Source organism: Leptodactylus fuscus, chromosome 2 (genome assembly GCF_031893055.1).
Source record: "Leptodactylus fuscus isolate aLepFus1 chromosome 2, aLepFus1.hap2, whole genome shotgun sequence".
Lineage (NCBI taxonomy): Eukaryota > Metazoa > Chordata > Amphibia > Anura > Leptodactylidae > Leptodactylus > Leptodactylus fuscus.
The window spans coordinates 124,715,378-124,742,621 of NC_134266.1; the positions used below are offsets into that span (position 1 = coordinate 124,715,378).

The 27,244-nt window shown below is 38.7% G+C and overlaps 1 protein-coding gene across 3 annotated transcripts; it reads left to right on the forward strand.

Moving 5' to 3' along the window:
- Nucleotides 1-1,111: 1,111 nt before the first annotated feature.
- ZC3H12A (zinc finger CCCH-type containing 12A) lies at nt 1,112-23,296 on the forward strand. 3 transcript variants are annotated; one of them, XM_075264535.1, is made up of 6 exons: nt 1,112-1,165; nt 6,351-6,913; nt 16,093-16,232; nt 18,666-18,900; nt 19,679-19,785; nt 20,736-23,296. In XM_075264535.1, exons 2-6 carry the CDS (start codon nt 6,396-6,398, stop codon nt 21,665-21,667), a joined length of 1,932 nt encoding a protein of 643 aa, XP_075120636.1. In that variant the 5' UTR covers nt 1,112-1,165; nt 6,351-6,395; the 3' UTR covers nt 21,668-23,296. The 3 variants fall into 3 exon arrangements, with proteins under 3 accessions (XP_075120636.1, XP_075120634.1, XP_075120633.1); XM_075264533.1 differs by lacking the exon at nt 1,112-1,165 and adding an exon at nt 1,282-1,348; XM_075264532.1 differs by lacking the exon at nt 1,112-1,165 and adding an exon at nt 5,234-5,351.
- Nucleotides 23,297-27,244: the final 3,948 nt, after the last annotated feature.

Consider the following 27,244-nt stretch of genomic DNA (forward strand, 5'->3'; position numbering starts at 1 on the left):
GAAACTCACACAAGCAGGTGTTTTTGTTACGGTTTTGCCTGAAGTTAAGGCTTATTTATTTTCTGCCATTTTTTCCAAAATAAACGCACAGGGTAGAACCCTTTTGGAACCTGAATTTTTGTGTCTGTCTCTGACTGTCTGGGTCTGCTACCACTGAGCCAATCCTCCCACAATAGGCAGACCGATCAAATAGTAGTTTCATGCGGACCCCAAAGGACCCCATTATAGCTATAAATTACTTGAACTTCATATTCAAATATAACATGTGTAAGCGCATCAGCGTTACAATAATGATCCATCCAATTATTTCTCAATTAATGCAGATCATACCAAACATCCAAAATAATTCACAGAAATGTTCCATTTACATGTCTGCCTGATATTGGAAGATGAAATGGTCCTGCACTGCTATTGTAGCAGCCTGTCTGTCTGTTGTGTTGGTCCTTTAATGAACCAAAACAGTGGACAGGCAATGTAAGAGAACCTAGAATAAGATAAATTCATAGCAATTACTAATTTTCTCACACTTTGTATCAAGCATTATTGATGGAATAAACAATAACTCCGGAGTCTAGACAATACAGGGTCACACTTACATTGCTTATCATTATTTGGTTCTGTTTCAGAGGACACACTTTTAAGCTGCTCAAGGGGGCATTCTTAGCCTAAAAGTTTCCCAATTTTTATTGACTTCTTTGACTGATCCTGGTTATGTGGGCATTATTTGCCTGACTCTAGTTATTGAGGGGAACTTTGGCATTATTTATGAAGGCACTTTCTGACACTGTTCATGACTGTGCTCTGCCTAACAAAGGGATTTATGTGATGGGAACTCATCTGTCAAAAATTTACTCAGCATACTTTTCGGAAAACTTATTTTTCTATGCACAAAACTATGCTGAAAAATACTACTGGATATTTCTGCCATCATACAGTAGCCTGAAAATGGCTGGAACAGCCAGCACTTGTTTCCCTTGCACCTGGCACACAGTAACTCACTGGTTAATATTAGCATCCAACCAATAAAGAGGAAAGCCTGTAGTCAGGTGTGAGCAGCCGCCTACCTGACAGGTTATAAAAGCCGCCAGAGTTACTTTACTTGTCAGTGGGTAGAGAGCAGAGAAATGTGGCCCTCCCCTCCTGGATCCTGCAGCAGGAAACTAATGTGAGTACAACTCATTTACTCTGCTCAGATCTCAGTGACGGCAGTGTGGAGCCTGTGTGAGCTGGGAAAGCCCTCACCAATGCTGTCACTGGGTTATAATGGACCATGGTCTATGACAGCACTGACTCTGTAACAGGCTGAGGGAGGGGTTGTTCTTCTAGGGTCCTGCTGTGCTGTGAGGAAGTGAGTAACCCATTTATTCTCCTTGCTGCCATTATCAGTTCTGCTTAATATTATTATTATTATTATTATTATTATTATTATTATTATTATTATTATTATTATTATTATTATTATTATTTTACTGCTGTCTCACTACCAGAAATATCAGGTTTATAATATCTTACAATAATATATTAAATTTAGAGAAAATTGTACTTGCTGGTGACAATAGTTACAGTTACTTTATATGGCTTATGTAACTTGCATCTCAGATGATGACGGTATATCAAATCTATCAGAACAGCTCATATGGCGATATATTTGGATTAACTAGCTAGACATGTTGGACACGTATCTGTTCCTTACAATTCCTTATGGTTACAGAAATAGCTTTATTATAAACATTTTATAAGCAGTTATTTTATAATCACAATTTAGACATAAATGTTTGGCATTGACATCCTTGCCTTCAGTAACTTATTATATGAGATTGGCCCTTCTATAGAAATGATTGAATTTTATACAATGAGGTAAAAGGTCTATAGCTGACACCAGTTCCAACAGTAGCTCGGTGTATTGACAGTGTTAATACTCCCTAGATAACTAGCACTTGACACTAGAGCTCCTTACAATGCAAGGTGGGGTTTGTGATCAATTGGCCACTTGTAACCTCTAATGGTCAGAGATTACACGACCCACCTTGCTTCATCACTAAGCTAACAGCAAGTAACCTGTCCAAGAAACGTGTGAGCTCTTTTTCTTTGAAGAGATTCCTGACTCATACATAATATTGATTTAGTGTTTCCTACAAAACAAATGTGATTCATGTTAATATCTAGGAACAGGGGGCTAGAAGATGTGAGATGCAGTGATAGCAGGTTCTACTGGGGCCATAAACCCTGAGGGAGACACAAAGATCTCTCTACCCTGCTCTACCCCATATGATATACGACTATTCTTAATGACACAAGGTAGATTGGGGTCACATTACAGATTTTGCTTTGAGGCCTATGAGCTTCAAGTTATTCCTCTAAGAATGTACAAGGAGCTCTAAGAAGCTGATTATTAGAGATAAGCGAGTACTGTTCGGATCAGCCGATCCGAACAGCACGCTCCATAGAAATGAATGGATGCACCTGGTACTTCCGCTTTGACGGCGGCCGGCCGCTTAACCCCCGCGTGCCGGCTACGTTCATTCATTTCTATGCGAGCGTGCTGTTCGGATCGGCTGATCCGAACAGTACTCGCTCATCTCTACTGATTATTAGTGTCAATATAAAAGTGGGTGCATGCATTACTCATTTTCATCTTTATCACAGGGGCTTCTCTCCAATAACATATGGATATGTCATTCATGGCTGACCAAGATCCTGATAATGAAGTCAAGCTTCTTCCCAAAACAGTAGCAGGTTCATTGAACCCCTATTAATCAGAATCAGACATCCATAGCATACCTTATTGCTTTATCATCAATATATTGGTGACATATAGATTCATAAGTAGATTTTAGGAGTAAGAAACAGAGTAACTCCTGACAGGACTCCTAGGAGAGAAGTCATGCTTATACAGAGATAGTTATACTTATCCCTTGCACACAATGTTTGACAGCCTTCTGTTTCTGGACTCTGATACAGTTAAAGCATCCAATGACTGTATGTGAGCAAGGTAGTCAGGATGGTTACTGTGATTGACAACCCTCCATGTATACACACTGATGGAGGGAAAGGTGTCAATCACTGTGAGGACTCTTACTGTTATTGACAGTGGTCTTTGTATATACACTGACACTCCAAAAGGTGTCAAATTCATAATCACTGTATGTTAGTGGGTTAAACAGGACATTCACTTTAACAGCCTTCTATTCATATACACTGATACAGGAAAAATTGTCAGTTACAGTGTGTGAGCAGGGTACTTAAGACTTTTACTGTCTCTCCAAGGATCTAGTTTGTACTAAAGCTAAAACAAATAGACTTGTAGCACAGCGAGCCACACTGTTTGTGTAACTCAGGATTTACAGACACAGTGTAATAAGCTGTGCTATGATGTTTTATTACATTTTATGTAGCAGTGTTTGACTCCAACCACCTGAGACAACCAGAGGCCATGAGTATACCTCTTTAAAGAAGAGTTGCTTTTGAAATGGATCAATGTAGACTTTAAAGAACTACTGATCGGTGGGGATAGTATATAGGAATATCCATCCATGTAGTACAAGAGAAGGTCTATATACCCTAATAGGGTTGTCTTCATGAGACAAGCCCATTATAAGGCTTTATTTGTATTTCCCATAAGCTACATAGCTGAATTGAAAAACATTATATGTTAGAGTGAAACTATGGAGATCACTGATAATGACATCAGTTCAAGGCAATATGTAATGGGTAAGTTGACAGCTTTTGTCTGCTAAAGAAACATGTTCGTTCAGCTCAATTGTACATGGAAATTCCAGCGCAGCCTCGGGGAAGAAAGTTAGTAAAGACTGGTTACTCCTACCAGTAGGTATTTGAACAATTCCCCTATGATCTAGCTGAATTATCTGGATTAAACCCATATGAATGGAATTTTTCTTATCACTAACATATTATGTGCGGAAGCCATTCTAGACGGTAGAATTCTAATAAGATTGTCCTTGTATCTATTTAATTTCCAAAGAGCAGAGCTCAGAAGTCCTGAGCTGTACTGTATGACTTCTGTCTCGAAGACCAAAGGCCATATTGCAGCCCTATATAAAGTGTCTTAGCATATCTGCTACTGATAGAAGGAGCTAATTTCTTAGAAAAACATTGTGAAGAATGTTAGTAAATCAGTTATAGAAGCTCTGCCCACTTAGAATACAATTTCTATATCACGCCAGGCACTCCAGTGACCAAGCAGCAACTCATGAGGGCCCCTTCACACGGAGTAAACACACGTGTATTTTGGCAAAATACACGTGTAAAAATACACGTGTAAAAATCAGACTCCCATTGACTTCAATGGCATTTTTTTTACACGTGTAAAAAAACACGTCAAAATACACTTGTAAAATGTCATTGAACTCCGTGTGAAGGGGCCCTGAGACATGAAGATTGTGTATATACAAAGTAAAGGCAATACAATAGGTAGATCCAAGTAGTTAATGAATTAAAGGATTGTATATTTCATTGGAAACAACAATGCAACATGTTACAATATAAATTAAAAACTGTTAAAAACTAATGAATAACACAAGGACTTCCCTAATATGGAGATAGCCTGGCACAGGACCTGGATGCAACTGCACTGAACAGCAAAGTCTTCTGTGCTATTCTATGCAGCAAACACAGCCTTTGTTGGGTGAATGGGGGTCTATGGATTGTGTTAGGAGCTTTGCCAGAGCATATGTTATATTCAAAGTTAACATGTTGTGGTTTTGCTTGCAGTACAAAAGTCGATGTCAAGCTCTGACTTGAAGAACTGTTCATTATATAGAATGATATTTTTTTAACAGATGTGCTACAATATTCCATAGGATAAGTTCATTAAAAGTGTAAAACTCTTTAGCAGGGGTACATGTATTATAAAGTGTAAGAAATGTTGAAAATAACATAGTAATGTTTAGCAGCTGTAAATACAGTCCCATAAAATGTGTATCAAGGACAACACTTGACATTACTATGTAATTTATGATGGATGTCATACTTCTTTTATATGCGACAGCTCACATTTTTATATAATGTTTCAGCTCTGCTATTCCAGTGCATTAACTAGACATTTAGTTTTAGGCTTTCGAGTCATCCTAGATACAGACAATAGATAGAGACCAGATGTCATTCCAGAGTTGTCTGACATCTCTTCTACCCTGATCTGTACAATTGAGTGAATGTATCTTTAAATCCCCGGATCCAGCTCTGTCATTACCACCCACATGTACACGCCCGACTGACTGTACTCTAGCTTCCTGTTACATAAAAACACAGAGGAGAAATGTCACAGGCAGGCCTGCGCTGCAAGTCTCATACCCTAGGCTTCAACAACTCTTCTGTTTTGTTTGTCTGTTCCGGTAAGCGATAGAGTTTCTGTCCTAAACAGATATATTACTTTTTACTAACTTATATTAAACTGAACATGGTTTAGATAACATGACTCTAAGCAAAACAAGTTTTCCTTTTTTTACTGTTTTGTCCCCTGCTCTTGTTTACCCCATTTCACTTATTTCTATGAGTATAGAGATGATCCGTTCTCTCTACATTATATGCAACTTACCATTCTATTTATTGGTTGGCTTAGTTATACAATTTACTATGGCCTAACTGTATACTTTTATATACGTAGTACAGTGTATGACTTAAAGCCACGTCCAGCTATGTTTTTCCATTCTCAAAGATGTACCAATGTACTCATATGTCATTGCCTTTAATAGTTAAAGATTCACGGTCTCCATTTCCTGGTACAATACCCACATACCTATGTGCAATGATTGGTGACCTGATCTCATTTATAGGAAGATTGCTCAATCTTCATCTCATCTTGCCTAACACACTACTTCTTCTTAATTTCCTCATAACTTCTTTATTGAGTGCAATAATCAGGAAAAAAGGAGAAGTCTAACCACATTTCTAGCAATTGGAGAGTTAAAGCGTAAAATAATGTTTGCTTCACCTACGATAGCTATGATGTCATCTGTATTTGCCTTTATTTGTACAATTATTCAATTGAAACGTATTGTAATTATCGTATCGTAACGTAATTGTAACTGTATATGTGATTTGAGGCTTAAAGAGGTTCTCTAGCTTAACCCTTAAACACTATCATGGTTTCTATCCTAATGATATGTCTATGGTAGTGGTGTATGATAGACATCATGATAGTACTTAAGGGTTAAGTGTGAGACTCAGCAATAACATTGTGAATGGAACGTTTCTGGAATCACTTCTTTGATATCCATTACCCTGCTGATTGTTTAAGCTTTTGGGCTATTCTAACCAAGGAAGTCATGTTTGAAAGGTGAAGTTAATAAACCTAAGTTAACCCAAGTTAATGATTTATGATCTGCTTGCAGTTAAAGCTGGAGGTCATCACGGCATACTAGACCAAGAACTTCAAAATGGACAGCCTTCCTATAGATCCCAGTCATTATCTGAATCATCCAAACCGGAGTGAACACAAAAGATTAATAGAAATTGACCCTTCCAAGAGTGAGAGTGCAGTAAAATATGAAGAAAATTATGATTCTGGATTTCCAGGTATAAGCCATGTGACACCCAGAGTGAGATCTGTTAAAGGTACAAGAAGTGACAGGTCAGCAGAAAAGTTCATTTCTCCTGACCCTGCAGACCAGTCAGAGGCACAGATGAAACTGGAGTTCTTCCGGAAGCTAGGCTATTCAACCGGAGAAATCCATGCTGTATTGCAGTCTCTTGGTACGGATGCAGATATAAACAGCGTTTTGGGAGAGTTAGTGAAACATGGAGGCAATCCAGAAAAGGAGATTGTGCCAGAGGAACCAAGTGATGCTCCTCTAATCCCACGAAGAGGTTCAGGCCCAATCACTTCTTCATTAGAGGACAATGATAGTAACAACTTACGGCCAATTGTTATTGATGGAAGCAATGTGGCAATGAGGTATGGTTTTTTTCCTACTTTTTGTTTCAAAATCCTAGTAAAGCATATTATATTATATTATATTATATAAGATTTTACTTTTTTTCATATGTTATGTAACTATAGTTGTATTTACACAACTGTGTCAACTGCTTTTGGCAGGCAAGTTGGCATGAGCGTGGCATTGACTTTCAACTAAAAAATTAGGTTAATGAAAACTGAGCCACGTTTCTGAGCTGTCAAAAAATAGAGCATACTCTTTTTTCAACAGATCACAGACAATATTGCGCTATGAACCTCGGTTTTCTAATGGGTTATCTAGGTGTACATCAACATGTCTTTATCAGCAGGGCTAAACCACTGACTAACTCTCACTCAGACTCCTTCTAAATAACTGACAGCCATGGTTAGAAAGACGCAGTAAAGTGAAAGACTTCATATAACAGTTTAAATATGCACAGAGGGGTTATTTACTCGGGACCCCCTACTATTAGCCAGAGAGAAGATCCATTGCAATTTGTCAGTCTGGAGCAATAAACTTGACCATGCATTACCCTGACACTTGTTTAATTGATGTACAATGCTTTATTTCCCCTTGCCAGGTAACAGTTGAAGACTAGGAGTCTATGCTACTTTATTAAAAATAAAAAGGGGTGAGGGTAACAGAGCAACCTCTTTCGGTGTATTCAGACTCTCTCGTAATGAAATGAGTCTGTTAGATATATTCAGGCTGGGTTTCAGCCAATGGATGTAAAGAATGTTTCCATTCACTAATCGTAAGCTGTTTTAGTTAATATATTATTTAATATATAGTGAAGAAATTGTATGATTTGTTCCCCACACAGCCTAACACAGTCACAATGTCAGATCTGGTAGATTATGAACAGCATATGCACACAACATACTCTTCTCCATTCTAGTATGCAACTGCAGTGCTAAGATTTGGGCTTAATGTATACTGGCCAGTGCATATTTATCAACTTTGCAGTCTAGCGAATAGGAACATATCAGCCCCACCCACAGAAAGACCCAAAACTGAGCCAGAACACCTGCTTTGGCCAGAGCTTTTGCAAAACCTAGGATTACCTGTGGGGTGGTCCTCCAGATCCCAAACTTGCCCCTAACCAGCACCCTGTCCGAAGCTCTCCAGACTGCAACCCTTCCTTCCACCCGCCTCTGACCCGCTGGGTTATTAAAAAATGGTCTTGATTGAAACTGATCCTTGGTGCGAAAAATGTTGGGGACCACTGATGTAGTCAATACAGATGTACAAGAGTCACTCTGTCTTTAATATGGAGCTAATATGGCATGTGGTGTCTTGCATAGTTCTGTAACCTTTAAAAGAAGTCAATTTCCTCTAATTCCAGGCTACAAGGCAACTTAATGTACAAGCTTACACTAGGTTCACACTAGCATTTGGGACTCCCCAAATGGAAACCTAATCCACTTAAAAAAGTGGTTACCCTCAGAAATTCATGGACCCCATAGACTATTATGGGTTCCAACCGGTTTCCGCCCAAAAAAGGTGGAAAAATGCAGAGCGAGAAGTACTGCTTGCAGGACTTTTTAAACGCAATTTTTTTTTTTTTTTTTTTTAAATGTAGATTGTGAGCCCCACATAGAGCTCACAATGTACATTTTTTCCCTATCAGTATGTCTTTTTTGGAATATGGGATGGAAATCCATGCAAACACGGGGAGAACATACAAACTCCTTGCAGATGGTTTTTTGCCCTTGGTGGGATTTGAACACCAGGACTCCAGCGCTGCAAGGCTGCAGTGCTAACCACAGAGCCACCGTGTGGCCCCCTGCTCTGCAATTTTAAAGTGGAATGGGGAATGGAATCCCCGAGCGGAGACCAAGCAATAGTGTGAATCTAGTCTTATAATGTCGACAAAGCTGTGCAAAATATGATACAATGCTTTGCCATGCATATATATATATATATATATATATATATATATATATATATATATATTTTTATCATGTGATACACATCCTTGATGTAATGATTGCCAAAACCTTCTCAGCACAAATTCTCCAGGACTAATCTAATCTAATCTAATCTATTATCAAAGTAATGACAGTATATTGTAGCGTTCTTTACATACTTTCCAAGTATACCTTTGTTATTCAGCATTGCAGCTCCATTGTTGAGAAAATTGATGTTTTATTTATATTCAACTTAGGTAAATCTGGGGGGGGGGGATCTTGTTTTTCCTTGGTTTCACTTTGTGCTATAGATAACCCCCTCTCCCCTCTTAGCTGGTGCTTAGCTCAACCCACCATTCTTTGATTGAGAGCCGGTTAGTCAAGGTAATCCACAGCACAGAATGAAAATAAGAAATCCTCCAAAAGTCCTATTCATCTAATTTGCATATCAATTAAAAAACATTTCTCAATAATGGAGCTGCAATGCTGAATAACAAAGACATGTTTGGAAAGTATGTAAAGAGCACTACAAAGTACTGGCATTAATTTGATCACCAGTTTCCTGCTCCCTTTAAAGGGGTTTTATCATTGGGAAAAGTCATTTTTAACTAATCACATCCTTGCATAGGCTTTAGAAAGGATATTCCACACCTACCTTTAGTATGTAGATTGCCTCAGTGGTTTCTTAATAAGTCCGTTTTTATTCATATGCTAATGAGCTTCCAGCCAGCACAGGAAATTCTCAGCAAGCATTCTTCTCTTCTATTATCTCCTATGTGTGTGCAAACAGGAAGCTGAGTCATCAGCAGCAGCCTGTGCTGTATACATACATAGGAAACAATAGCAAAGGGGGTGCACAATGCATCGTGCACCAGTCTAATTAGCATTTGAATAACAACGGACTTATTCAGAAACCACTGAGGGAATTTACATACTAAAGGTAGATGTGGAATAGCCTTTCTAAAGGCTATGCAAGGATGTAATTAGTTAAAAATGACTTTTCCCAATGATAGAGCCCCTTTAAAGAGACCTTGAATGATTCGAACAACCAGTATACAGACAGATGAGCTGAATAGTTTAATATATAATTGTATGGAAAAAGATTAAGTAACTTTTAATAGTATAAATTGAAATTTCACTCTTAGGAGTCCAGTGGGTAGTCTGTCAGCTTTCTGGTCTGACAGCTTTCCCTGTATGGGTGTATATTGAGATAGCTGCGAGTCACTGCAAGTTAGACAAATAAAACTATATATATCAATCTGCTAAGCTCATTTGCTCTTTGCTGCTAGGAGATCAATCTACATGATCAATTTACCCAGATAACCGTTTAAAAGCATATGGCGGGCAGTGTGACAGATATATTTATCTATGCCAAAGAAATGGGGACAGTTAATAATCTGCACAGTAAACAGCATTCAGCTGCCTTTGTGGCAGAGCCTACATTCTATGCAAAACATGACTGCTTAAAATGCTTTGGCTTTTGACGTTTGTAAGCAGGTCTCTGCTGATTCATTTCCTGTTTTAGAAAGGTTTGCTAGCTGAGTTTTCAAACCTACAGTATTTCAGAGAACCGAAACAATAGAGAACGCAAACCCTTTGACCCAAATTTTTAAATGGCACAAATCATTTCCTGTTATATTACATTTTTGCACTAAATAATGCTACATTGTATGAAATGGTTGTGTGAAATGTATGAGCGATTGATGATCATTACATATTCTCAAGAAAAATGTAAGTGGTGATGATAAATAATATATGCAATATTTGATATTTTTAACTAATCACATCCTTGCATAGGCTTTAGAAAAACTTTCAAAAAAATAGGCTTAAATAAAATAGAAACATTGGGGCCTATTTATGAAGACTGGCGTGTTGAACGCCAATCTTCATATGCTCAGTGATGGCAGAACCTTCGCCAGACTGTGCACCTATGCGGGAATCTACGCCCAAGGTTTGCAACCTTTCTTCACCTTATATCTGGTGTAGCATAAATAATATACCCTGATGGAGGAATTTACCAAGATTGGTGTTTAGTACGGTGTTCTTTATCCCTGTGCTGCCTGAGTGTGCAGCTGATTTACAAAGAGGTGGACGGGTTGTCTTAAAGTGCCTCGACTGGCAAAGCCATGACCTGCCAACTCATGGCTGCATAAAGGAGCATGTTATGACAGTTTTTTTGGTCCCACTCATGCCACTCGCCTATCCATGCCCCCCTGTCAGGAAGGTGGCGAGGATTGCACAAAAGATAGAAAAGTGTCATTTTTTTGTGCAAAATCCCTGACTAATGGAAAAAATTGTGACTTTTTTGAGAAACTGTTGTACAAGGAATGATAGATTCCACCCATTGAATGTGGTTAACCGTTGACATTTCATCAGAGGAGCCATGTGATAGCTTTTTTTCTGGTCAGTCATCTGTTTCCTGCTTCCGTATATCCCACAACACTTTTCATATTATCTATCTTCTGTCTATCTATTTAACTACAGCAGGAATGTAGTTATGAGGGTTCAGCTGCCAGGCCCTGATACCCTGGGGGGGCCCAAAGCCTCTCTACAACATAAGACAACATCAGTATATTATACAGCACATGGTAAGTGGGGGCAAAATATACTAAATATGTTAATGGGGCCCCCACTTACCATAGGAGCTTCAAGTTATGTCTCTACAGTGTAAGGATTTACTTCTCTCTAGCTATATATTACGGTATATTATGTGCCACCATCCACTCCTCTGTCCATTGTGACGTTTCCAATGATTCCCAAACCCAATGATTTTAGATATTATTTCCAGAGCAATGGTGTGGTCATTCTGGATTTTATTATATACTATAGCCCCTATATAAATGTGATGTGAACAGGAGTTTATCATTTCCTTAATCATTGGGTAATTTCTTACCAGGAAATGCGAGATGCAGAAAGTAGTAAAGATATTTTGCCTGGATACAAGGATACTGTTTATTATATCCAGCCATAGAAACGTGTTTGACGACACTGAAACAAAGTACAAGGTTTAACATAGTAGTGTCAGGTGGACGGCAGGGAATTTCCACTCCGCTGCTTCCTGTATGGTTACTCGGCTTCATTGTTCCCTGCTGATTCACATGCCCAGAGACTTGCTTGCCTGCCTGCCCGAACAGCTCACCAGTACTACTAGTTTTATGCAAATGCACTTTATGTAAATATTCGCACTCCTTCCTTCTCCTGGGAAATTTCTCAGCATTTGCAAACTTGAAGCCACTTATCTTAGATATTAACACCTTTTAGCCTTGGGTAAATACTGAACATTTTAAGGTTGATCCAGGAAGTATGCCTAATTTTCTAAGGCGATTATATAAAGACATATTTCCTCTATGATATATCAAGGTATCCATTGAGTAGGATGTGGTTATATTAAAGGGCATCTTTCTTCATTCAGTAACAAATCTTGTACTCCTGACGTGACATTTTCTTTGTATAACAAGATATAAATCAAATTAAATAACGATAAGAACATATGTCCCTTAGTTTAAAGGAGTTGTAAAAAGTTAGCAGCTACACTGCTATAAATGGCTTGTGCCAGGTATTGCTGCTCATTTTCCTTGGCTACAATTTAGTTCACCAAACTACATTTCATTATAATACCTGACAGGACAAATCTTACAAACTATGTAGCCAATAGATAACTTATAAGGGTAAGTTCATACAGAGTTTTTTGGACTGGAGGCCGCCTCAGGTTCCGGTCCAAAAGCCGGGTAGCCGTGACTACATCCAGGCGTGCAATGAATGGGCCTAGTCTGGAGGAGGGAGTGTCTTCAGGCCGAATCGCAAGGCGACTCGGCCTGAAAAAACTTCTGAGTGGCCCCCATTGATGCGGCTTCAAAATCCTGACCAAAAATCATGGCTATCATTTACTGTTCGTTAGAAATCCATTGCCATACACTTCAATGTTTAAAAAATAACAGGCATTTGCTGTGCATTTTTATTCTAATGGAGAGAAAAGTCCTGCATGAAGGATTTTTTTGTCTGCTTCAAAAAAACGGACATAGGTGTATAACGGACACTAACAGACACAAGATAAAATCCTATTGAAATGAATGGAAAACGTAAAGGGGCTCTATCAGCAAATTTATGCTAATAGAGCCCCACATATGTGTGAATAGCCTTTAAAAAGGCTATTCAGGCACCGTAAATGTTATATTAAACCCCGGTCCCGTTTTTAAATAAAAGCATTAAAACATATATGCTAATCGTACCTAAACGTGCACCATGGGTGGGGATGTACGGTGCGACGTCAGCTTCGGGCATGCCTACCTCTTCTGACTTCTTGTAGTGAAGCCCTCTGGTTCCGTGTCTTCTTCAGTCTTCTTGTCTTCAAATCCCGCACCTGCGTAGTAGCGCTTCCCTACGGAGCGCTACTGCGCAGATTCACTCACCATTTTACTTAATGGCAGTTCGCGAGTGTACTGCGCAGTAGCGCTCCGGAGGGAAGCGCTACTACGCAGGTGCGGGATTTGAAGACAAGAAGACTGAAGAAGACACGGAACCAGAGGGCTTCACTACAAGAAGTCAGACCGTGCATCCCCGCCCATGGTGCACGTTCAGGTATGATTAGCATATATGTTTTAATGCTTTTATTTAAAAACGGGACCGGGGTTTAATATAACATTTACGGTGCCTGAATAGCCTTTTTAAAGGCTATTCACGCATATGTGGGGCTCTATTAGCATAATTTTGCTGATAGAGCCCCTTTAATGGACTACTGACGACTCAGGTAATCAGGTAATGTCCGTTGCTAAAATCTTGTAACGGACAGCAGCTATGGACACTGCTAACAGTCACCAACGGTAATGTGAACGCCCCCTTAGAGATGATATTCATGAATATAAAATTGTTATCTACATATGGTACCATTATACCATATTCATACCAATGGGATTCCACACCTATATAATGCTTAACATAAGGATGATGACTTATTTCACTTTAACACTTGTGACACATATAAGGGTAGTTCAGCAGCATGTATTCCACATGCATTTGGGTGTTTGTTTTTTGGAGTGTCTTATCTGCAGGAATCGTTGCAGGTCTCAAGCTGCTGTTAACTTTCACATGGGAGCTGTGGGCAATATGTTCACTTTTTCAGCTCCATCACTGGAGCGGAAGTGTTGGTGACATCAATATTTGTGATCAGGCAACATCATGCTAGAAAGTAGCAAAAATAGGACATGTCCTGTGGTATTTTTTAAGATGTTGTTCACTGTCAGTTAAAAAAATGAGGAGTATGTACCCACTGACTCACAAAAATGTCTTATTTCCACTGTTGTGTGCATGAGGCCTTATGCTTTTCATTGCATCCAGTTTGTGTTGTGCATTCTGTTGACATTTGGTTCGGGATAAAGCTACTTACTCTGTAATGCTGTACAGAGGTTGTCATTGCTTACATCGATTTTAGGCTGCAATGGGGTTCACAGACTAAAGTAACAATTTTTTTGGTGTATGGAAGAAAATACAAAAAAATTGGAAAAAAACATAAAAATTACAGCTGTTGACCACTGAGCTGCCCTATTTTTAATTTTGATCACTATTCATCCTCTAAAAAGAAATCCTCTAATAAGAACCTTTGAAATACGTATATCTTATAAAAAAAAAATACTCTATTTATCAGACCCAGGGCTCGTTCACATCTGCGCCCGGGAGTCCGTTTTGCAGGTTTCCGTTTCCTGCACAAAACAGAGCAGGAGACGGAAAGCTGCAGGACTCTTTCAAACCCATTCATTTGAATGGGATTGAAAGGTGTACGGCTGTGAGCGCCGGTGAGCGTTTTATGCTCTGTGCGGCGAAACTGGTATTTTTTAAACGGACACAGAGTCGGACATGCACTACTTTGTGTCTGGTTTAAAAAAACGGTTTCGCCGTGGACAGCATATAACACGCTCCCGGCACACACGGCCGGACTCGGCATGACAGAAGACGGAAACCTGAGAACGGAGTGCCGAACGCTAGTGTGAACCCAGCGTCAGCTACTTCTATTATAGAAGTCTATAGAGAGGGGATGTGGAGGAAGACATTGCTGGAAAAGGCACATTATGCAGATCATAAACTGTAACTAAGATTGCTTTTTAACTCAACTATCTTCTAAGATAATGCTCTTCCTCTGTACATAATGAAGCATACTGTGAATAATGTGAGACTGGATATGAATGTAGATGGATATGGATATGGGTGCTATTAGAATATTTTTAACTGGAGGTACACTATATGATTTGGATTGGTGTGTAATCTTTTATTATGTTCATCTGTGTGTAAAAGTACACATAGAATGCCATGATGACCATTAACAAAAGATTTTTTTTTTTATTAGAAAATAATATTTATATGATGCCATCCTAACACTACATGATCCTATACACCCCATTTAAATAATACATATAATAAAATATAGTATAGTACACACCTACAAGGATAGTGCGGAGCCTTGACTCTTCATGTGCATCCAGCAGTCATAACCAATCATCATATATACATTATTGATGATACTATTTGTGTGGTCCTACAATTATTTTGCTGTTACAGGTGTTTGTGTACGGATGGCTTTTGGATTTTCGGAACTTATATCAGTTTATCATTACCGAATCCCCTCTCAGACCTTCTTAGTATGAGTACTTGTTTATCATGTGGTTTATAGTATTGCATTACTATATGATTTTATATGGGAATTCATGTATGAGGTTGTTCATTTTTAGTATACTGTAGTTTAAATTCTCTTGCTTACCATATAGTTGATTGATCCATGATGAAAAATAGTTAATAGTTAAAACTGAAAACTTGGTGATTATGAAAAGCTTACTTGTTCAACCAGGAAATCATCCTCCGAAAATATACTTGAACAACATGTTGAAGGTCGACTGCAATATGAGAAGAGGGTTATTTTAATTCATGTTCATTTCCTGTTCAGTGACCTTTGATGAAACAGTTGTTCATCGCTCTCCGTTGCAGTGGTCAGACACTGTACACTTTGCCTATATGTGCTAATATACCCGATAGAGAGAAACAGGAAACTCACAGAGATAGTTTGCATATTTAATCCATAGGGAAATCTCTGTAATCTGGAGCAGTTTGTACTTGTTCGACCAATACTGGATTTCCATAATGTTTTTAAGCACCTTACACAATACTAATTTGATGCGCCAATTTTCAGTTCTTGGCTCTTCTTCAATATTCGTGATAAATCAGCCTTTTGTATCATACTTAGTCTTTCATATTACATATATCTTTCTTTCCTTTTTTTGTAGCCATGGAAATAAGGATGTGTTCTCTTGCCATGGGATATTACTTGCTGTCAATTTTTTCCTGGAAAGAGGCCATACAGATATAACTGTATTTGTTCCATCATTCAGAAAGGAGCAGCCTAGGCCTGAAATGCCAATTACTGGTAAGTGAAAATAAGTCACACCTAAACGGCTGAATAGAAGAGAGAGGAAGAGTTTCAAGATTATTCAAAAACTCAAATTCTTTCTTTCTTCATATTGTCATGTTTGGCATATTCTTGTCATATTAGATTCACAAGTAGCCAAGTAACCTATCCATAGCCCATGATATATACTTTAAGATAATCCTTTAATAGCCCCTCAGTGAGGAAATTTCATTATGTTACAGCAGCATAGTAATACAGATACAGGATAATACACAGTAAATATTACAGAAGTAGACACACATATGCTGAGAAAAAGAAGATATACTAGGAGTCCATAGCAGCAAAGTAAGAGAAGAAAGAAGGAAGACTTCAGGGTCATTTAGTTCTCCGTCCAGAGTGATTTTTGCTTGGTCTAATGTAGATTATACAGCCTGATCGCAGTTGGGAGGGAGGACCTACAATAGCACTCCTTCTCGCACATGGTTTATATACAGTCCTATGAAAAAGTTTGGGCACCCCTATTAATCTTAATCATTTTTAGTTCTAAATATTTTGGTATTTGCAACAGCCATTTCAGTTTGATATATCTAATAACTGATGGACACAGTAATATTTCAGGATTGAAATGAGGTTTATTGTACTAACAGAAAATGCGCAATATGCATTAAACCAAAATTTGACCGGTGCAAAAGTATGGGCACCTCAACAGAAAAGTGACATTAATATTTAGTACATCCTCCTTTTGCAAAGATAACAGCCTCTAGTCGCTTCCTGTAGCTTTTAATCAGTTCCTGGATCCTGGATAAAGGTATTTTGGACAAACAATTCAAGTTCAGTTAAGTTAGATGGTCGCCGAGCATGGACAGCCCGCTTCAAATCATCCCACAGATGTTCAATGATATTCAGGTCTGGGGACTGGGATGGCCATTCCAGAACATTGTAATTGTTCCTCTGCATGAATGCCTGAGGATTTGGAGCGGTGTTTTGGATCATTGTCTTGCTGAAATATCCATCCCTGGCGTAACTTCAACTTCGTCACTGATTCTTGAACATTATTCTCAAGAATCTGCTGATACTGAGTGGAATCCATGCGACTCTCAACTGTAACAAGATTCCCGATGCCGGCATTGGCCACACAGCCCCAAAGCATGATGGAACCTCCACCAAATTTTACAGTGGGTAGCATGTGTTTTTCTTGGAATGCTGTTTCTTTTTGGACGCCATGCATAACGCCTTTTTTTATAACCAAACAACTCAATTTTTGTTTCCAAAATGAAGCTGCCTTGTCCAAATGTGCTTTTTCATACCTCAGGCAACTCTATTTGTGGCGTACGTGCAGAAACGGCTTCTTTCTCATCACTCTCCCATACAGCTTCTATTTGTGCAAAGTGCGCTGTATAGTTGACCGATGCACAGTGACACCATCTGCAGCAAGATGATGCTGCAGCTCTTTGGAGGTGGTCTGTGGATTGTCCTTGACTGTTCTCACCATTCTTCTTCTCTGCCTTTCTGATATTTTTCTTGGCCTGCCACTTCTGGGCTTAACAAGAACTGTCCCTGTGGTCTTCCATTTCCTTACTATGTTCCTCACAGTGGAAACTGACAGGTTAAATCTCTGAGACAACGTTTTGTATCCTTCCCCTGAACAACTATGTTGAACAATCTTTGTTTTCAGATCATTTGAGAGCGGGCTGTCCATGTTCGGCGACCATCAAACTTAACTGAACTTGAATTGTTTTGTAGAAAGAAATGGTCCAAAATACCTTCATCCAGGATCCAGGAACTGATTAAAAGCTACAGGAAGCGACTAGAGGCTGTTATCTTTGCAAAAGGAGGATGTACTAAATATTAATGTCACTTTTCTGTTGAGGTGCCCATATTTTTGCACCGGTCAAATTTTGGTTTAATGCATATTGTGCATTTTCTGTTAGTACAATAAACCTCATTTCAATCCTGAAATATTACTGTGTCCATCAGTTATTAGATATATCAAACTGAAATGGCTGTTGCAAACACCAAAATATTTAGAACTAAAAATGATTAAGATTAATAGGGGTGCCCAAACTTTTTCATAGGACTGTATTTATAAATAATGGTGGGCATGTATCTCCTAGTGATTTTTTGCTGTAAATTTCATAGGGTTCTATCAACTAGTGGTTTACAAACTGTTTATTGTAAAGTATGTTGAATTTCTGCGTATGCTATGTCATATTTAATCAAATGTATGCAATTTGCATTGTTCCTTCACCATTCAGTGTATTTATATAGAAAGCGCTCAGATTTCTGCTCCATTCTTTGTGTATCAGCTGCCGGGCCTCAGATCCTCACAAATCTGATAATGACGACCTATAGTACAGGTCATCAATATTTTCCCCCTAGAAAACCTCTTTAATGATCTAAAAGTAAAGAAAAATGTTAACGCAACATAAAATGTTCTTGTTTTCCTTCCAGATCAACACATTTTATCAGACCTTGAGAAGAAAAAGATCTTGGTTTTTACTCCATCTCGGCGAGTTGGCGGTAAACGGCTAGTGTGCTACGATGATAGATTTATTGTCAAGTTGGCCTACAAAAGTGATGGAGTCATTGTCTCAAATGATACGTACAGAGATCTCCAGAGTGAAAAGCCTGAATGGAAGAGGTTCATTGAAGAGCGGCTTCTCATGTACTCCTTTGTTAATGATCTGTAAGTCGAGTTATTGGACTTTTAATGAATTTTAATTTGCAGTCATTTCTATATTGATCTTGTAAACATGCTATTTTTCAGCTGACTAAATATCAGAATTTCTTTTGTAAATGTATATAGTATGACCCAATTACATTTTGTTAGACCCAACCAATCCACAGTAATATTGATTTACAACATTGTTTTATTACCTTGGCCAATAGTCACTTTTGTCTAGAACAATTTTTTGGGAAGTTGTATAGTAGTTATTTAAAGTATGTAAATAGTAATATCCGTTTTAATTTAGCAGCAAACACTATTTCAGACTTAGCCTTCTTATCTTATCTTATTAATCATCAATCCTAGTCTGCAAGTCAAATGAAAGGGATTATCCGCTTTCTAAGATTGATGGTCTATACATAGTAGAACTGACACCTGGGACACCTATAGATCACTGGGACCAAAGCGCCATGCAAACTGTAGTAATGAGTATAGGTACTGTAGTGCTTCCCATAGACTTTCATGGGGCAGCAATGCAGTACCTGCTCTTGTTGCTATAGTTTGTATGGCGTGTGAACATCACTGTTCTACCCCACTGCCTCCATATCAGTGAGCTGCGGGAGTCCTGTCTGTTCAACTCCCACAGAATTAATGAGGTTGGCCATCAGTCTTAGGAACCAGAAAGTTCTTTTAAGTACCTAATAATAAAACTTATAAAGTTCCTTTCTCCTATCTGCATGTTGTTTGAATTAATAATTCTTTAAAACATTTTTCTAAGTATCTTTTATCTTTCAAATAGATTTATGCCACCGGATGATCCTATGGGTCGAAAAGGACCAAACCTGGATGACTTTCTGAGAAAACGGCCTATTGGACCAGAAAACAAAAAAGTACAGTGCCCTTATGGTAACAATTAATTCATTTTTATCTTTCCAAGCAAACATCATGCACAATCTAGCAATACCAGCAGGTTACAGATATATGAAGTGTATAATGTGCTAGACAAAACAAATTCATATCAGTTTTCAGTTTGAAGAACTTGTAGAAAAGTAGGTAATTTCCAAATATTTACCAACTGGTCTACAATTTAAAGGAATTAGAAATTGATGATAGGATAGGATTGGATAGTATAGGTTATCAATAGCAGATCAAGAGAGGTTCAGAACACAGCACCACAGCTGACCTGATAGCAGGAGCTTTGGCACTAGTATTCGTAGCATATACACAGTCAGAAGTACATAGCTGTGTACACTATGTCGTGGCTATGTCGGGTTTCTACAGCTCAGCTCCCATTCAACTGAGCAGGCGATTAGCTGCAATAACCCAATCCATCCAGCACACAGTGTACAGAGCTGAGTACTTCCGTCTCCATGCACTGTTCTATTCCTGGTACCAGCTGATCAGTAAGGGGCTGGCAGTAATATCTAATATTAATTACTTAAGTGTGAAATAAAAAGTATTAATAAGTATTATTGACCTAAGTATACATCAACCAATTCTAAACCCTTTAACCACTTTGTCCAAGTGCATAGATGTTCTATACAGTACAGTTTCTATACTACAGCATCTACCCAGATTCCGCATAACACTTCTGCTTCTTCTTTAACACACCCTTAAAACTCTCTTTAATCCCATTGCTATTTTGAGATCTAATATGTAATTTGCATTACAAAAGCTGTTTGGATCTTTGTAATGCATAGATTCTGGAGATCCTAGATTTAATTTTAATTCTAGATTAAGAATTCCCTTGGCATTAGAATAACATAACATTTCTGTAAGTTTATGTACATTGCTAGGTCTCGTTAAACACTTTTAACACTATATTAACTAACTATACTGTGCATCTTCTGTTGCAGGTAAAAAATGCACTTATGGAATGAAATGTAAGTTTTATCACCCAGAGAGAATAAACCAAACTCAGCGTTCAGTTGCTGATGAACTGCGTGAAAATGCAAGGTTGTCCCCTACGAAGGGCAATTGTAATTCAGATGACAAAAAGACAAGAAGAGTATCAGTTGCTGAGATATCCAATGTGGATTCAGACCCCAGTTCTATGCAGAAACTTCCTTTAGAAAGAACTGGTTCTTCTCCGAAAGCTAGGCCATCGGACAAGAGTAAATTAAATCAATGGAATGGAGGTTCAGAATGGTATGCTCAAGCTGTCATCCCAAAGGATTCTCATAGCCAAAACTCCTATGATTCAGGTGTGGAGTTATGGACAAGTGTTCAAAATAGTTTGTGTGACCATTCTCACGATTATTGTAACAGTAGTCATCGGATGCCATGTTGTCAGCATAGAAATGAATTGAATACCGATCCACGGAAACATTACAGTTCTCAGAACATGTATGGCAACCATGTGGAACCAACATCTTATTTCCCATATGGGCCATCTTCTCCATGGTCTTCCCAAAATGCATCACAACAAATCTACAGAAGAGAAATAGCTGAGAAGTCTGCAGCATCCCCTCGTAGTCTACAAAATGACTACAGACCACGGCCTACCCATTCACTTGAATTTTGGTCAGAACCAGTTCATGTTCATTCTCCCAGTAAGCCTCCGTCTAGCTATCCATTATACAGCCCTGTTCCACCATCAGGCAATGACTTTCAACAATGGCAAAACTCTGACAGCTATGCAAGAGAGAAAGCGAGCGTGCGCACCAGACTTTGTGCCATCTTTCATCCTTCCTTAGTAGATTCTGTGATGAACATGTTTCCACATTTGCTTGATCCACAAAGTCTTGCAACGGAGATCGTAAATTACAAGTCTCAAAACAAATTGTAAAAGTTACTCGATTTTTTATGAAAGGTTCCCCATACTACTTAAAATAACCAAAAAACTAATGCATTATTCTTATTTTGAGAAGTGAATGAGAAACTAATTTTGGAGTGATAATTAAAAAAAATGATTAAGCATGATTATAATTCCTGTTTAGAATATATATCCATAATACTGTGAATTACCATTGTATATTTAGGTTACATGAATTGTTAAACTTGTGTTTTCATAGAATATAGATAGATTTAATTCTTAATTTTGTGTAGTTTTAATTCTATACATTTTTTCAAAAAAATGTCGCTGGAATGAAACGTTATATGTTTCAGAAGCAAGTTAACTGAGCTGTGGTATCATCAGCTTAAAACAATAGCTTGGGCAAAATGCTACACAATGTCTAGTACAAGTCCTATGGGGTGGAGCGTGATACACGAAACCAAGAGAGAATGGCTGCAACTTAGAGTATCAGTTATGCCGCTTCTTTGGTGACTAGCCATTTTTTAAGGATCAGTGCTTATTATTGACATGCACTGCATCCCGGATTCATTTCAGGATTTGTATGCGTTCTAAGGTCTTCCTGAACCTTGATTTTTTTGTGTACTGTCACAAGACAAGTTACAGCTTCCAGGAGCTAATACTAGAGAATATTTTACAATTCGGGACTATTTTTGCTCAATTCTAGTAAGTAATTTAAGGTTTTATTTTAACTTGTTTTTTCTGTAAAATACTTTATTTATGGATCCAGCACATATAGTATCAATAGTTTATATGTGCAAAGCAAGCTATATCATCACACGTGACAAGATAATGTAAGGTTAAATGTAGCTATGTATACCGTAGGTATAGTAGACATTATGACAAACTTGTTGTGGGGAAAGAACCTAAACAATTGCCACAGCGCAATTGACAAGTTGATACATATTGTATCAGAACCTGAGTGCAAAATCCAGTGGTTGGTTTGTAATTATCCAGTGAAGGGATTGACACTTACTATATCTAGAAAACCTGATCAATTGCATTTACTGTGTCAAAAGGTCATTACAGTAGTCAGGAAGGTCAAGACCACTTCTATTGTTGGTGGTTTAGGTAGCGCAACATGTATTATCTGTATAAACATGTCTACTGGACATTATTTGGTTCAGTCCTTTTAACGTACATTTATAAGGTCGAGGGGACATAATGACCTTTTTTTTTTTTTTTTATCAAAACTGTCTTCATGCCCAATCAGAGCTTAGTTTTCTTAAAGTAACCAGGAGATATCAAAGCTGCACTGCAATTGGTTGGCTTTCAGACAGTTTTTGATAAATGAGGTCCACCATGTTATTTCCTTACATGGTGCCTACACAGAAGACCTTGGTTTTAATTTGCTACCATGTTGATCCTTGCACTTGATAATATGTATAACCTCTTTAAATGACACTATGTGCCATTTTACCACCCAGGAATGCAAATTTCTTAATATCTGATTATAAACATTACATAAGTGGTAATGTTACAAAATTGTAAGCAAAATGCTTTTTTTAATTGTTTTGTTGTAATATAACCTGTTTTAATAATATGCATGTGTAGTAATTTGATACAGGGTGAAATCACTTAGATGACTTTTTCATGTTGTGTAAAAGTGTACTCAGAGGTTTTCTGCAGTTGTTTGTGCTTAAATAAAAGTTTTGATTTTCACAAAATGCTGTTCTGCTTATTTATTAAAAATGCATACTAGAACACCAAATAACACCTAGTCCTGAGTTAAGTTGAGTTAAAAGTTAACTAAGACCTTATGCATATGACTCTTTAATGTACAAAACTGTAATGGCGTTCCCGTTTTTTTATTTTTTTGGTTTATTTTTTACCAACTTTGTTCTTATCAAAACTTTGCAAAGTAAAGTACAGTGTAATCCTTCTATAAGAGAAAAGGAGTGAATGGAGGAGATAGATGGAGGCATAAATATAAGTAGATACAATACACATGGGTTGAAAACAAGTACAAAGGACAATAAGAGGAGGCAATCTATAAATTGCATTGCAGAGGAGAGCCGTTATATCATAGAGCCAAAGTCTTTGATCTGAGTATAGAGGTTTGTTCTAGTCGATGGGGCTCATCTCTGCCAGAATACAGACATTTAGCTCCAGTGGGAATATGAAGGACCACCCTAGCACCCATTCTCTCCACCAATCTACAAAGTATGTTCAGGAGATACTACACCAGATCCAGTGGGAGGTCAGTGTGATAGATAGATAGATAGATAGATAGATAGATAGATAGATAGATAGATAGATCGATCGATCTCTTGCAGCAGATTTTTATCTTCACACCAAAAAGGATGATTCCCAAAAGCAACCACAGCACATATTTAGCATAGAGGGGTTGAACTAATGTAACAGTTTTTACATATGGTACCGGATCATCAGTAGTTTGAATCAAGCCTCTTGGTATTGGATGCATTGCAAGCTCTTCTTAGCTGGGGACCATATTATCATCAGTGGCGTTCCTTTGACACAGAGCCTTCCTATCGGTCCAAGTAAGCATCCTTTGGGGGAAAAGAAAAGACGTGTTTCAGAAGGGTTCTGTAAATATTAGAAATGAGGCCCAGAATGGAGAAGTCAAGCAGACATAAAGCTTCAAAAACGGTAGGCTGGGGCATGATGGTACCTAGAAGAAAAGGGTGAAAAATGTATTGTTGAGAGGTCTAAGTTGCCTCTTGTGGCACAGCAAATCTTTACTCTATAGTAGGAAATGGCAATAGCTTCTGACTTAGATGGTCTGTGAGGTTGTGCCAGCAGAAATGCCCACTGTAAAGCCACAGTTTAATCATAGCAGGGCAGGTATTATCAGGGAGAGTGTTCCTAACCCTGCAAAGATCTCTAATGTTCTGCTGTTTCTCTTTATTTCATATGGAAGTATTCAGAGGTTTTATGTCTATTTGATTCAGTATTTATTAAATGATGATAAATAATGATGGTATGGTTTATGAGAAAGCATAGATATGGAGGAATTCTCCCATGAAGACTTTTGGAGTGTAACTGTGGGATAAACTTTTAGATTTTAATGTTTCTGGGAGTATCTGTGAACAGGGGTGAACCTGCCCCTCTCGCCGCCCGAAGCGAACGAGAGAAAGCCGCCCCCCCCCCGCCGGGGAGGGGCGGGGCTTAGCGGAGGGGCGGGGCTTAGCGCCGTTCACAGGCATGAGAGCAGGCCTGCTCTCTGCCTGAGTGTGAGGGGGCGGGGCTTAGCGCCGTTCGCAGGCAGAGAGCAGGCCTGCTCTCTGCCTGAGTGTGAGGGGAGGCTGCTGGAGCAGGACTGCTTCAGCGGCCTCCCCAATCCACCGCTCCGTACTAAGCCAGTCCAGGACAGCTTGTCCTGGACTGGCTTAGGGCTAGTTCACACGTGAACTGCCCGCGCGGGTTTTGACACAGAGAGAGACGCGGCGAGCCGCGTCTCTCTCTTGTCAAAACCCGCCCGCCGCGACCATCGCTGTCGCGGCTTAACCCTCTGCTGTCGGCTCAAATGAATGAGCCGACATAGGAGGGAGCTGCCGGGGGCGGAAGCCGCGCGGCTGAGCCTGCGCGGCTTCCGCCTGAAGAAAGGACATGTCCTTTCTTTTCTCCGCTAGCAGCAGCTCGCCGCTAGCGGAGAACAGAAGCCCGGCGGTCTCCATAGACCACCATTATAAGGGGAGGTTTTGGACGCGAAATCCGCTGTCAAAAACCTCCCCTTATACTCACGTGTGAACTAGCCCTTAGGTAAGAAAAAATGCCGCCCTCCCTGAGGCCCTGGCATAGTGCCGCCTGAAGCGCTCGCCCCTCATGGGAGGTGCGGCACTGTCTGTGACCATTAAAGGGATTGTACCAAGTTTTGAAGCTATGAAGGAACAGCAGGCTGAGAATGTGCCCTGCCATTCCAGTCATTTTCTAGGGGAGTTGTAGAGATACCAGAGTACTCTTAACTATATCTATTCTATTTCATCAGATTGGGAGAACCAGACCCCCATTCTCAGTAACAATAGGGGTTCCAGTGGTCAGGCCACAAACAATTATGAAGGAGTCCTGGCAAACTAAACTGCAAAAGGGAATTTGAGAGGTCAGGAAATGATGTTGGATGAAAAGGTCTGATAATTATCAGACCTTTTCATCCATCAGACCTAATCAACCATTCGGTTCTTCCCAAAGGTGTTTGTTGGGGATAAGGTCGAATCCTCATATAATTATCCCTTTTATACAAAATTTTAAAATAGGCATTATACATTCCATTATATAGTGTTCTCTATACTATAGCAGTATTTATCCAATTTATCACTCCAGATAAAAAATCTACTGTTCCAGAGTCCAGTGGTGGTTTGCTTTATACCACTCAAGACAACGCTGGGCATTATATATTATAATCTTTTCTGATGTTTAGCTATTCAACCATACAAACCTAGTTCTTGATCTCTCATTGCATAGTTCTTGTACTGATGTCTCTTCCAGAGAAAATGTAGAACTCTGTAGTGACAGAGAAGACCGGAAATCTCCAAAACTCACTTGGAGGAAAGGTGGGATCCTGTAGAAGAGCTGAGTTCAAATAAATGTGTGCTTGATTTATCCATCAATTTGAATAATCAATAAATAATCAATAAATAATTTTGGCTACAAACTAAACATAGCAGGAAGATCGCTACCGCCATAATAACTTGTAAAGCATTTATATGCAAGGTTGGTTAGCGACATATTGAACATATATTTTCATAATGCAATATTGCTGCTGAGAAAATCAACTTTTAATCTGTATACCAATGAACTGTTTGGTGCCTGGTGCATTTGAGGCTTTACTGTATCTGCAGGTACATCCGGTTTTGCCTGTGGTCACTGCACGTCCAGTCCTGTAATCCTTCCATGATAAGGTGGTGCTGGATGGTGACCACAGGTGAAAGTAGGTCCTCTGGCAGGTGTGCAGATCCCAGGTGCACCAAACAGATCTTTTGCATATGGAATAAAAGTAGATTTTTTGGGGGGGCAGAAAAATTACACTTTGATACAAATATGGTTTGATGTCTATGCTACTAACAGTCCGTACACCTGTATATTACTAGTTTAGAAGTGTTACTAGTAGATGCCCTTTATAGAGGTTATCTAAAATTAGAAGACAGATTCTATTTTTTTACAGATCAGTGCCAAACACGTCAGCAGTCATGAATATTCATTTTTCAAACTTTTCCGTCTTTTTATTTACATAGGTGTAGGTGGCTTACTAAAGATTCTTATTATAAAGTGGTTAATAATTGTACCTGGAGAAAAAGGTCAACTCAGTTTCTTCATAAGGAACTGTACTTGCTATTGCATAAAGCAATTATATAATTATAGTTCTACTCCTCTGTGGCGTAATATTCTATTTCTTATGCCTCTATTGCCATTACATACAGACGTCATCATCATCTCTATCATTATGTGACATCAAATAACCTTTCCTATCCTACTTTTACTATTTCTTTCAAACAAAATTAAACTGACAGCTCAATATGCTGCTGAGATTGTGTCTTTCTTAATGTGAAGCCAGGATGAAATAAATTGACATTAAATAGCAAATTGATGTATACATTGAGATGTTTAGTATGT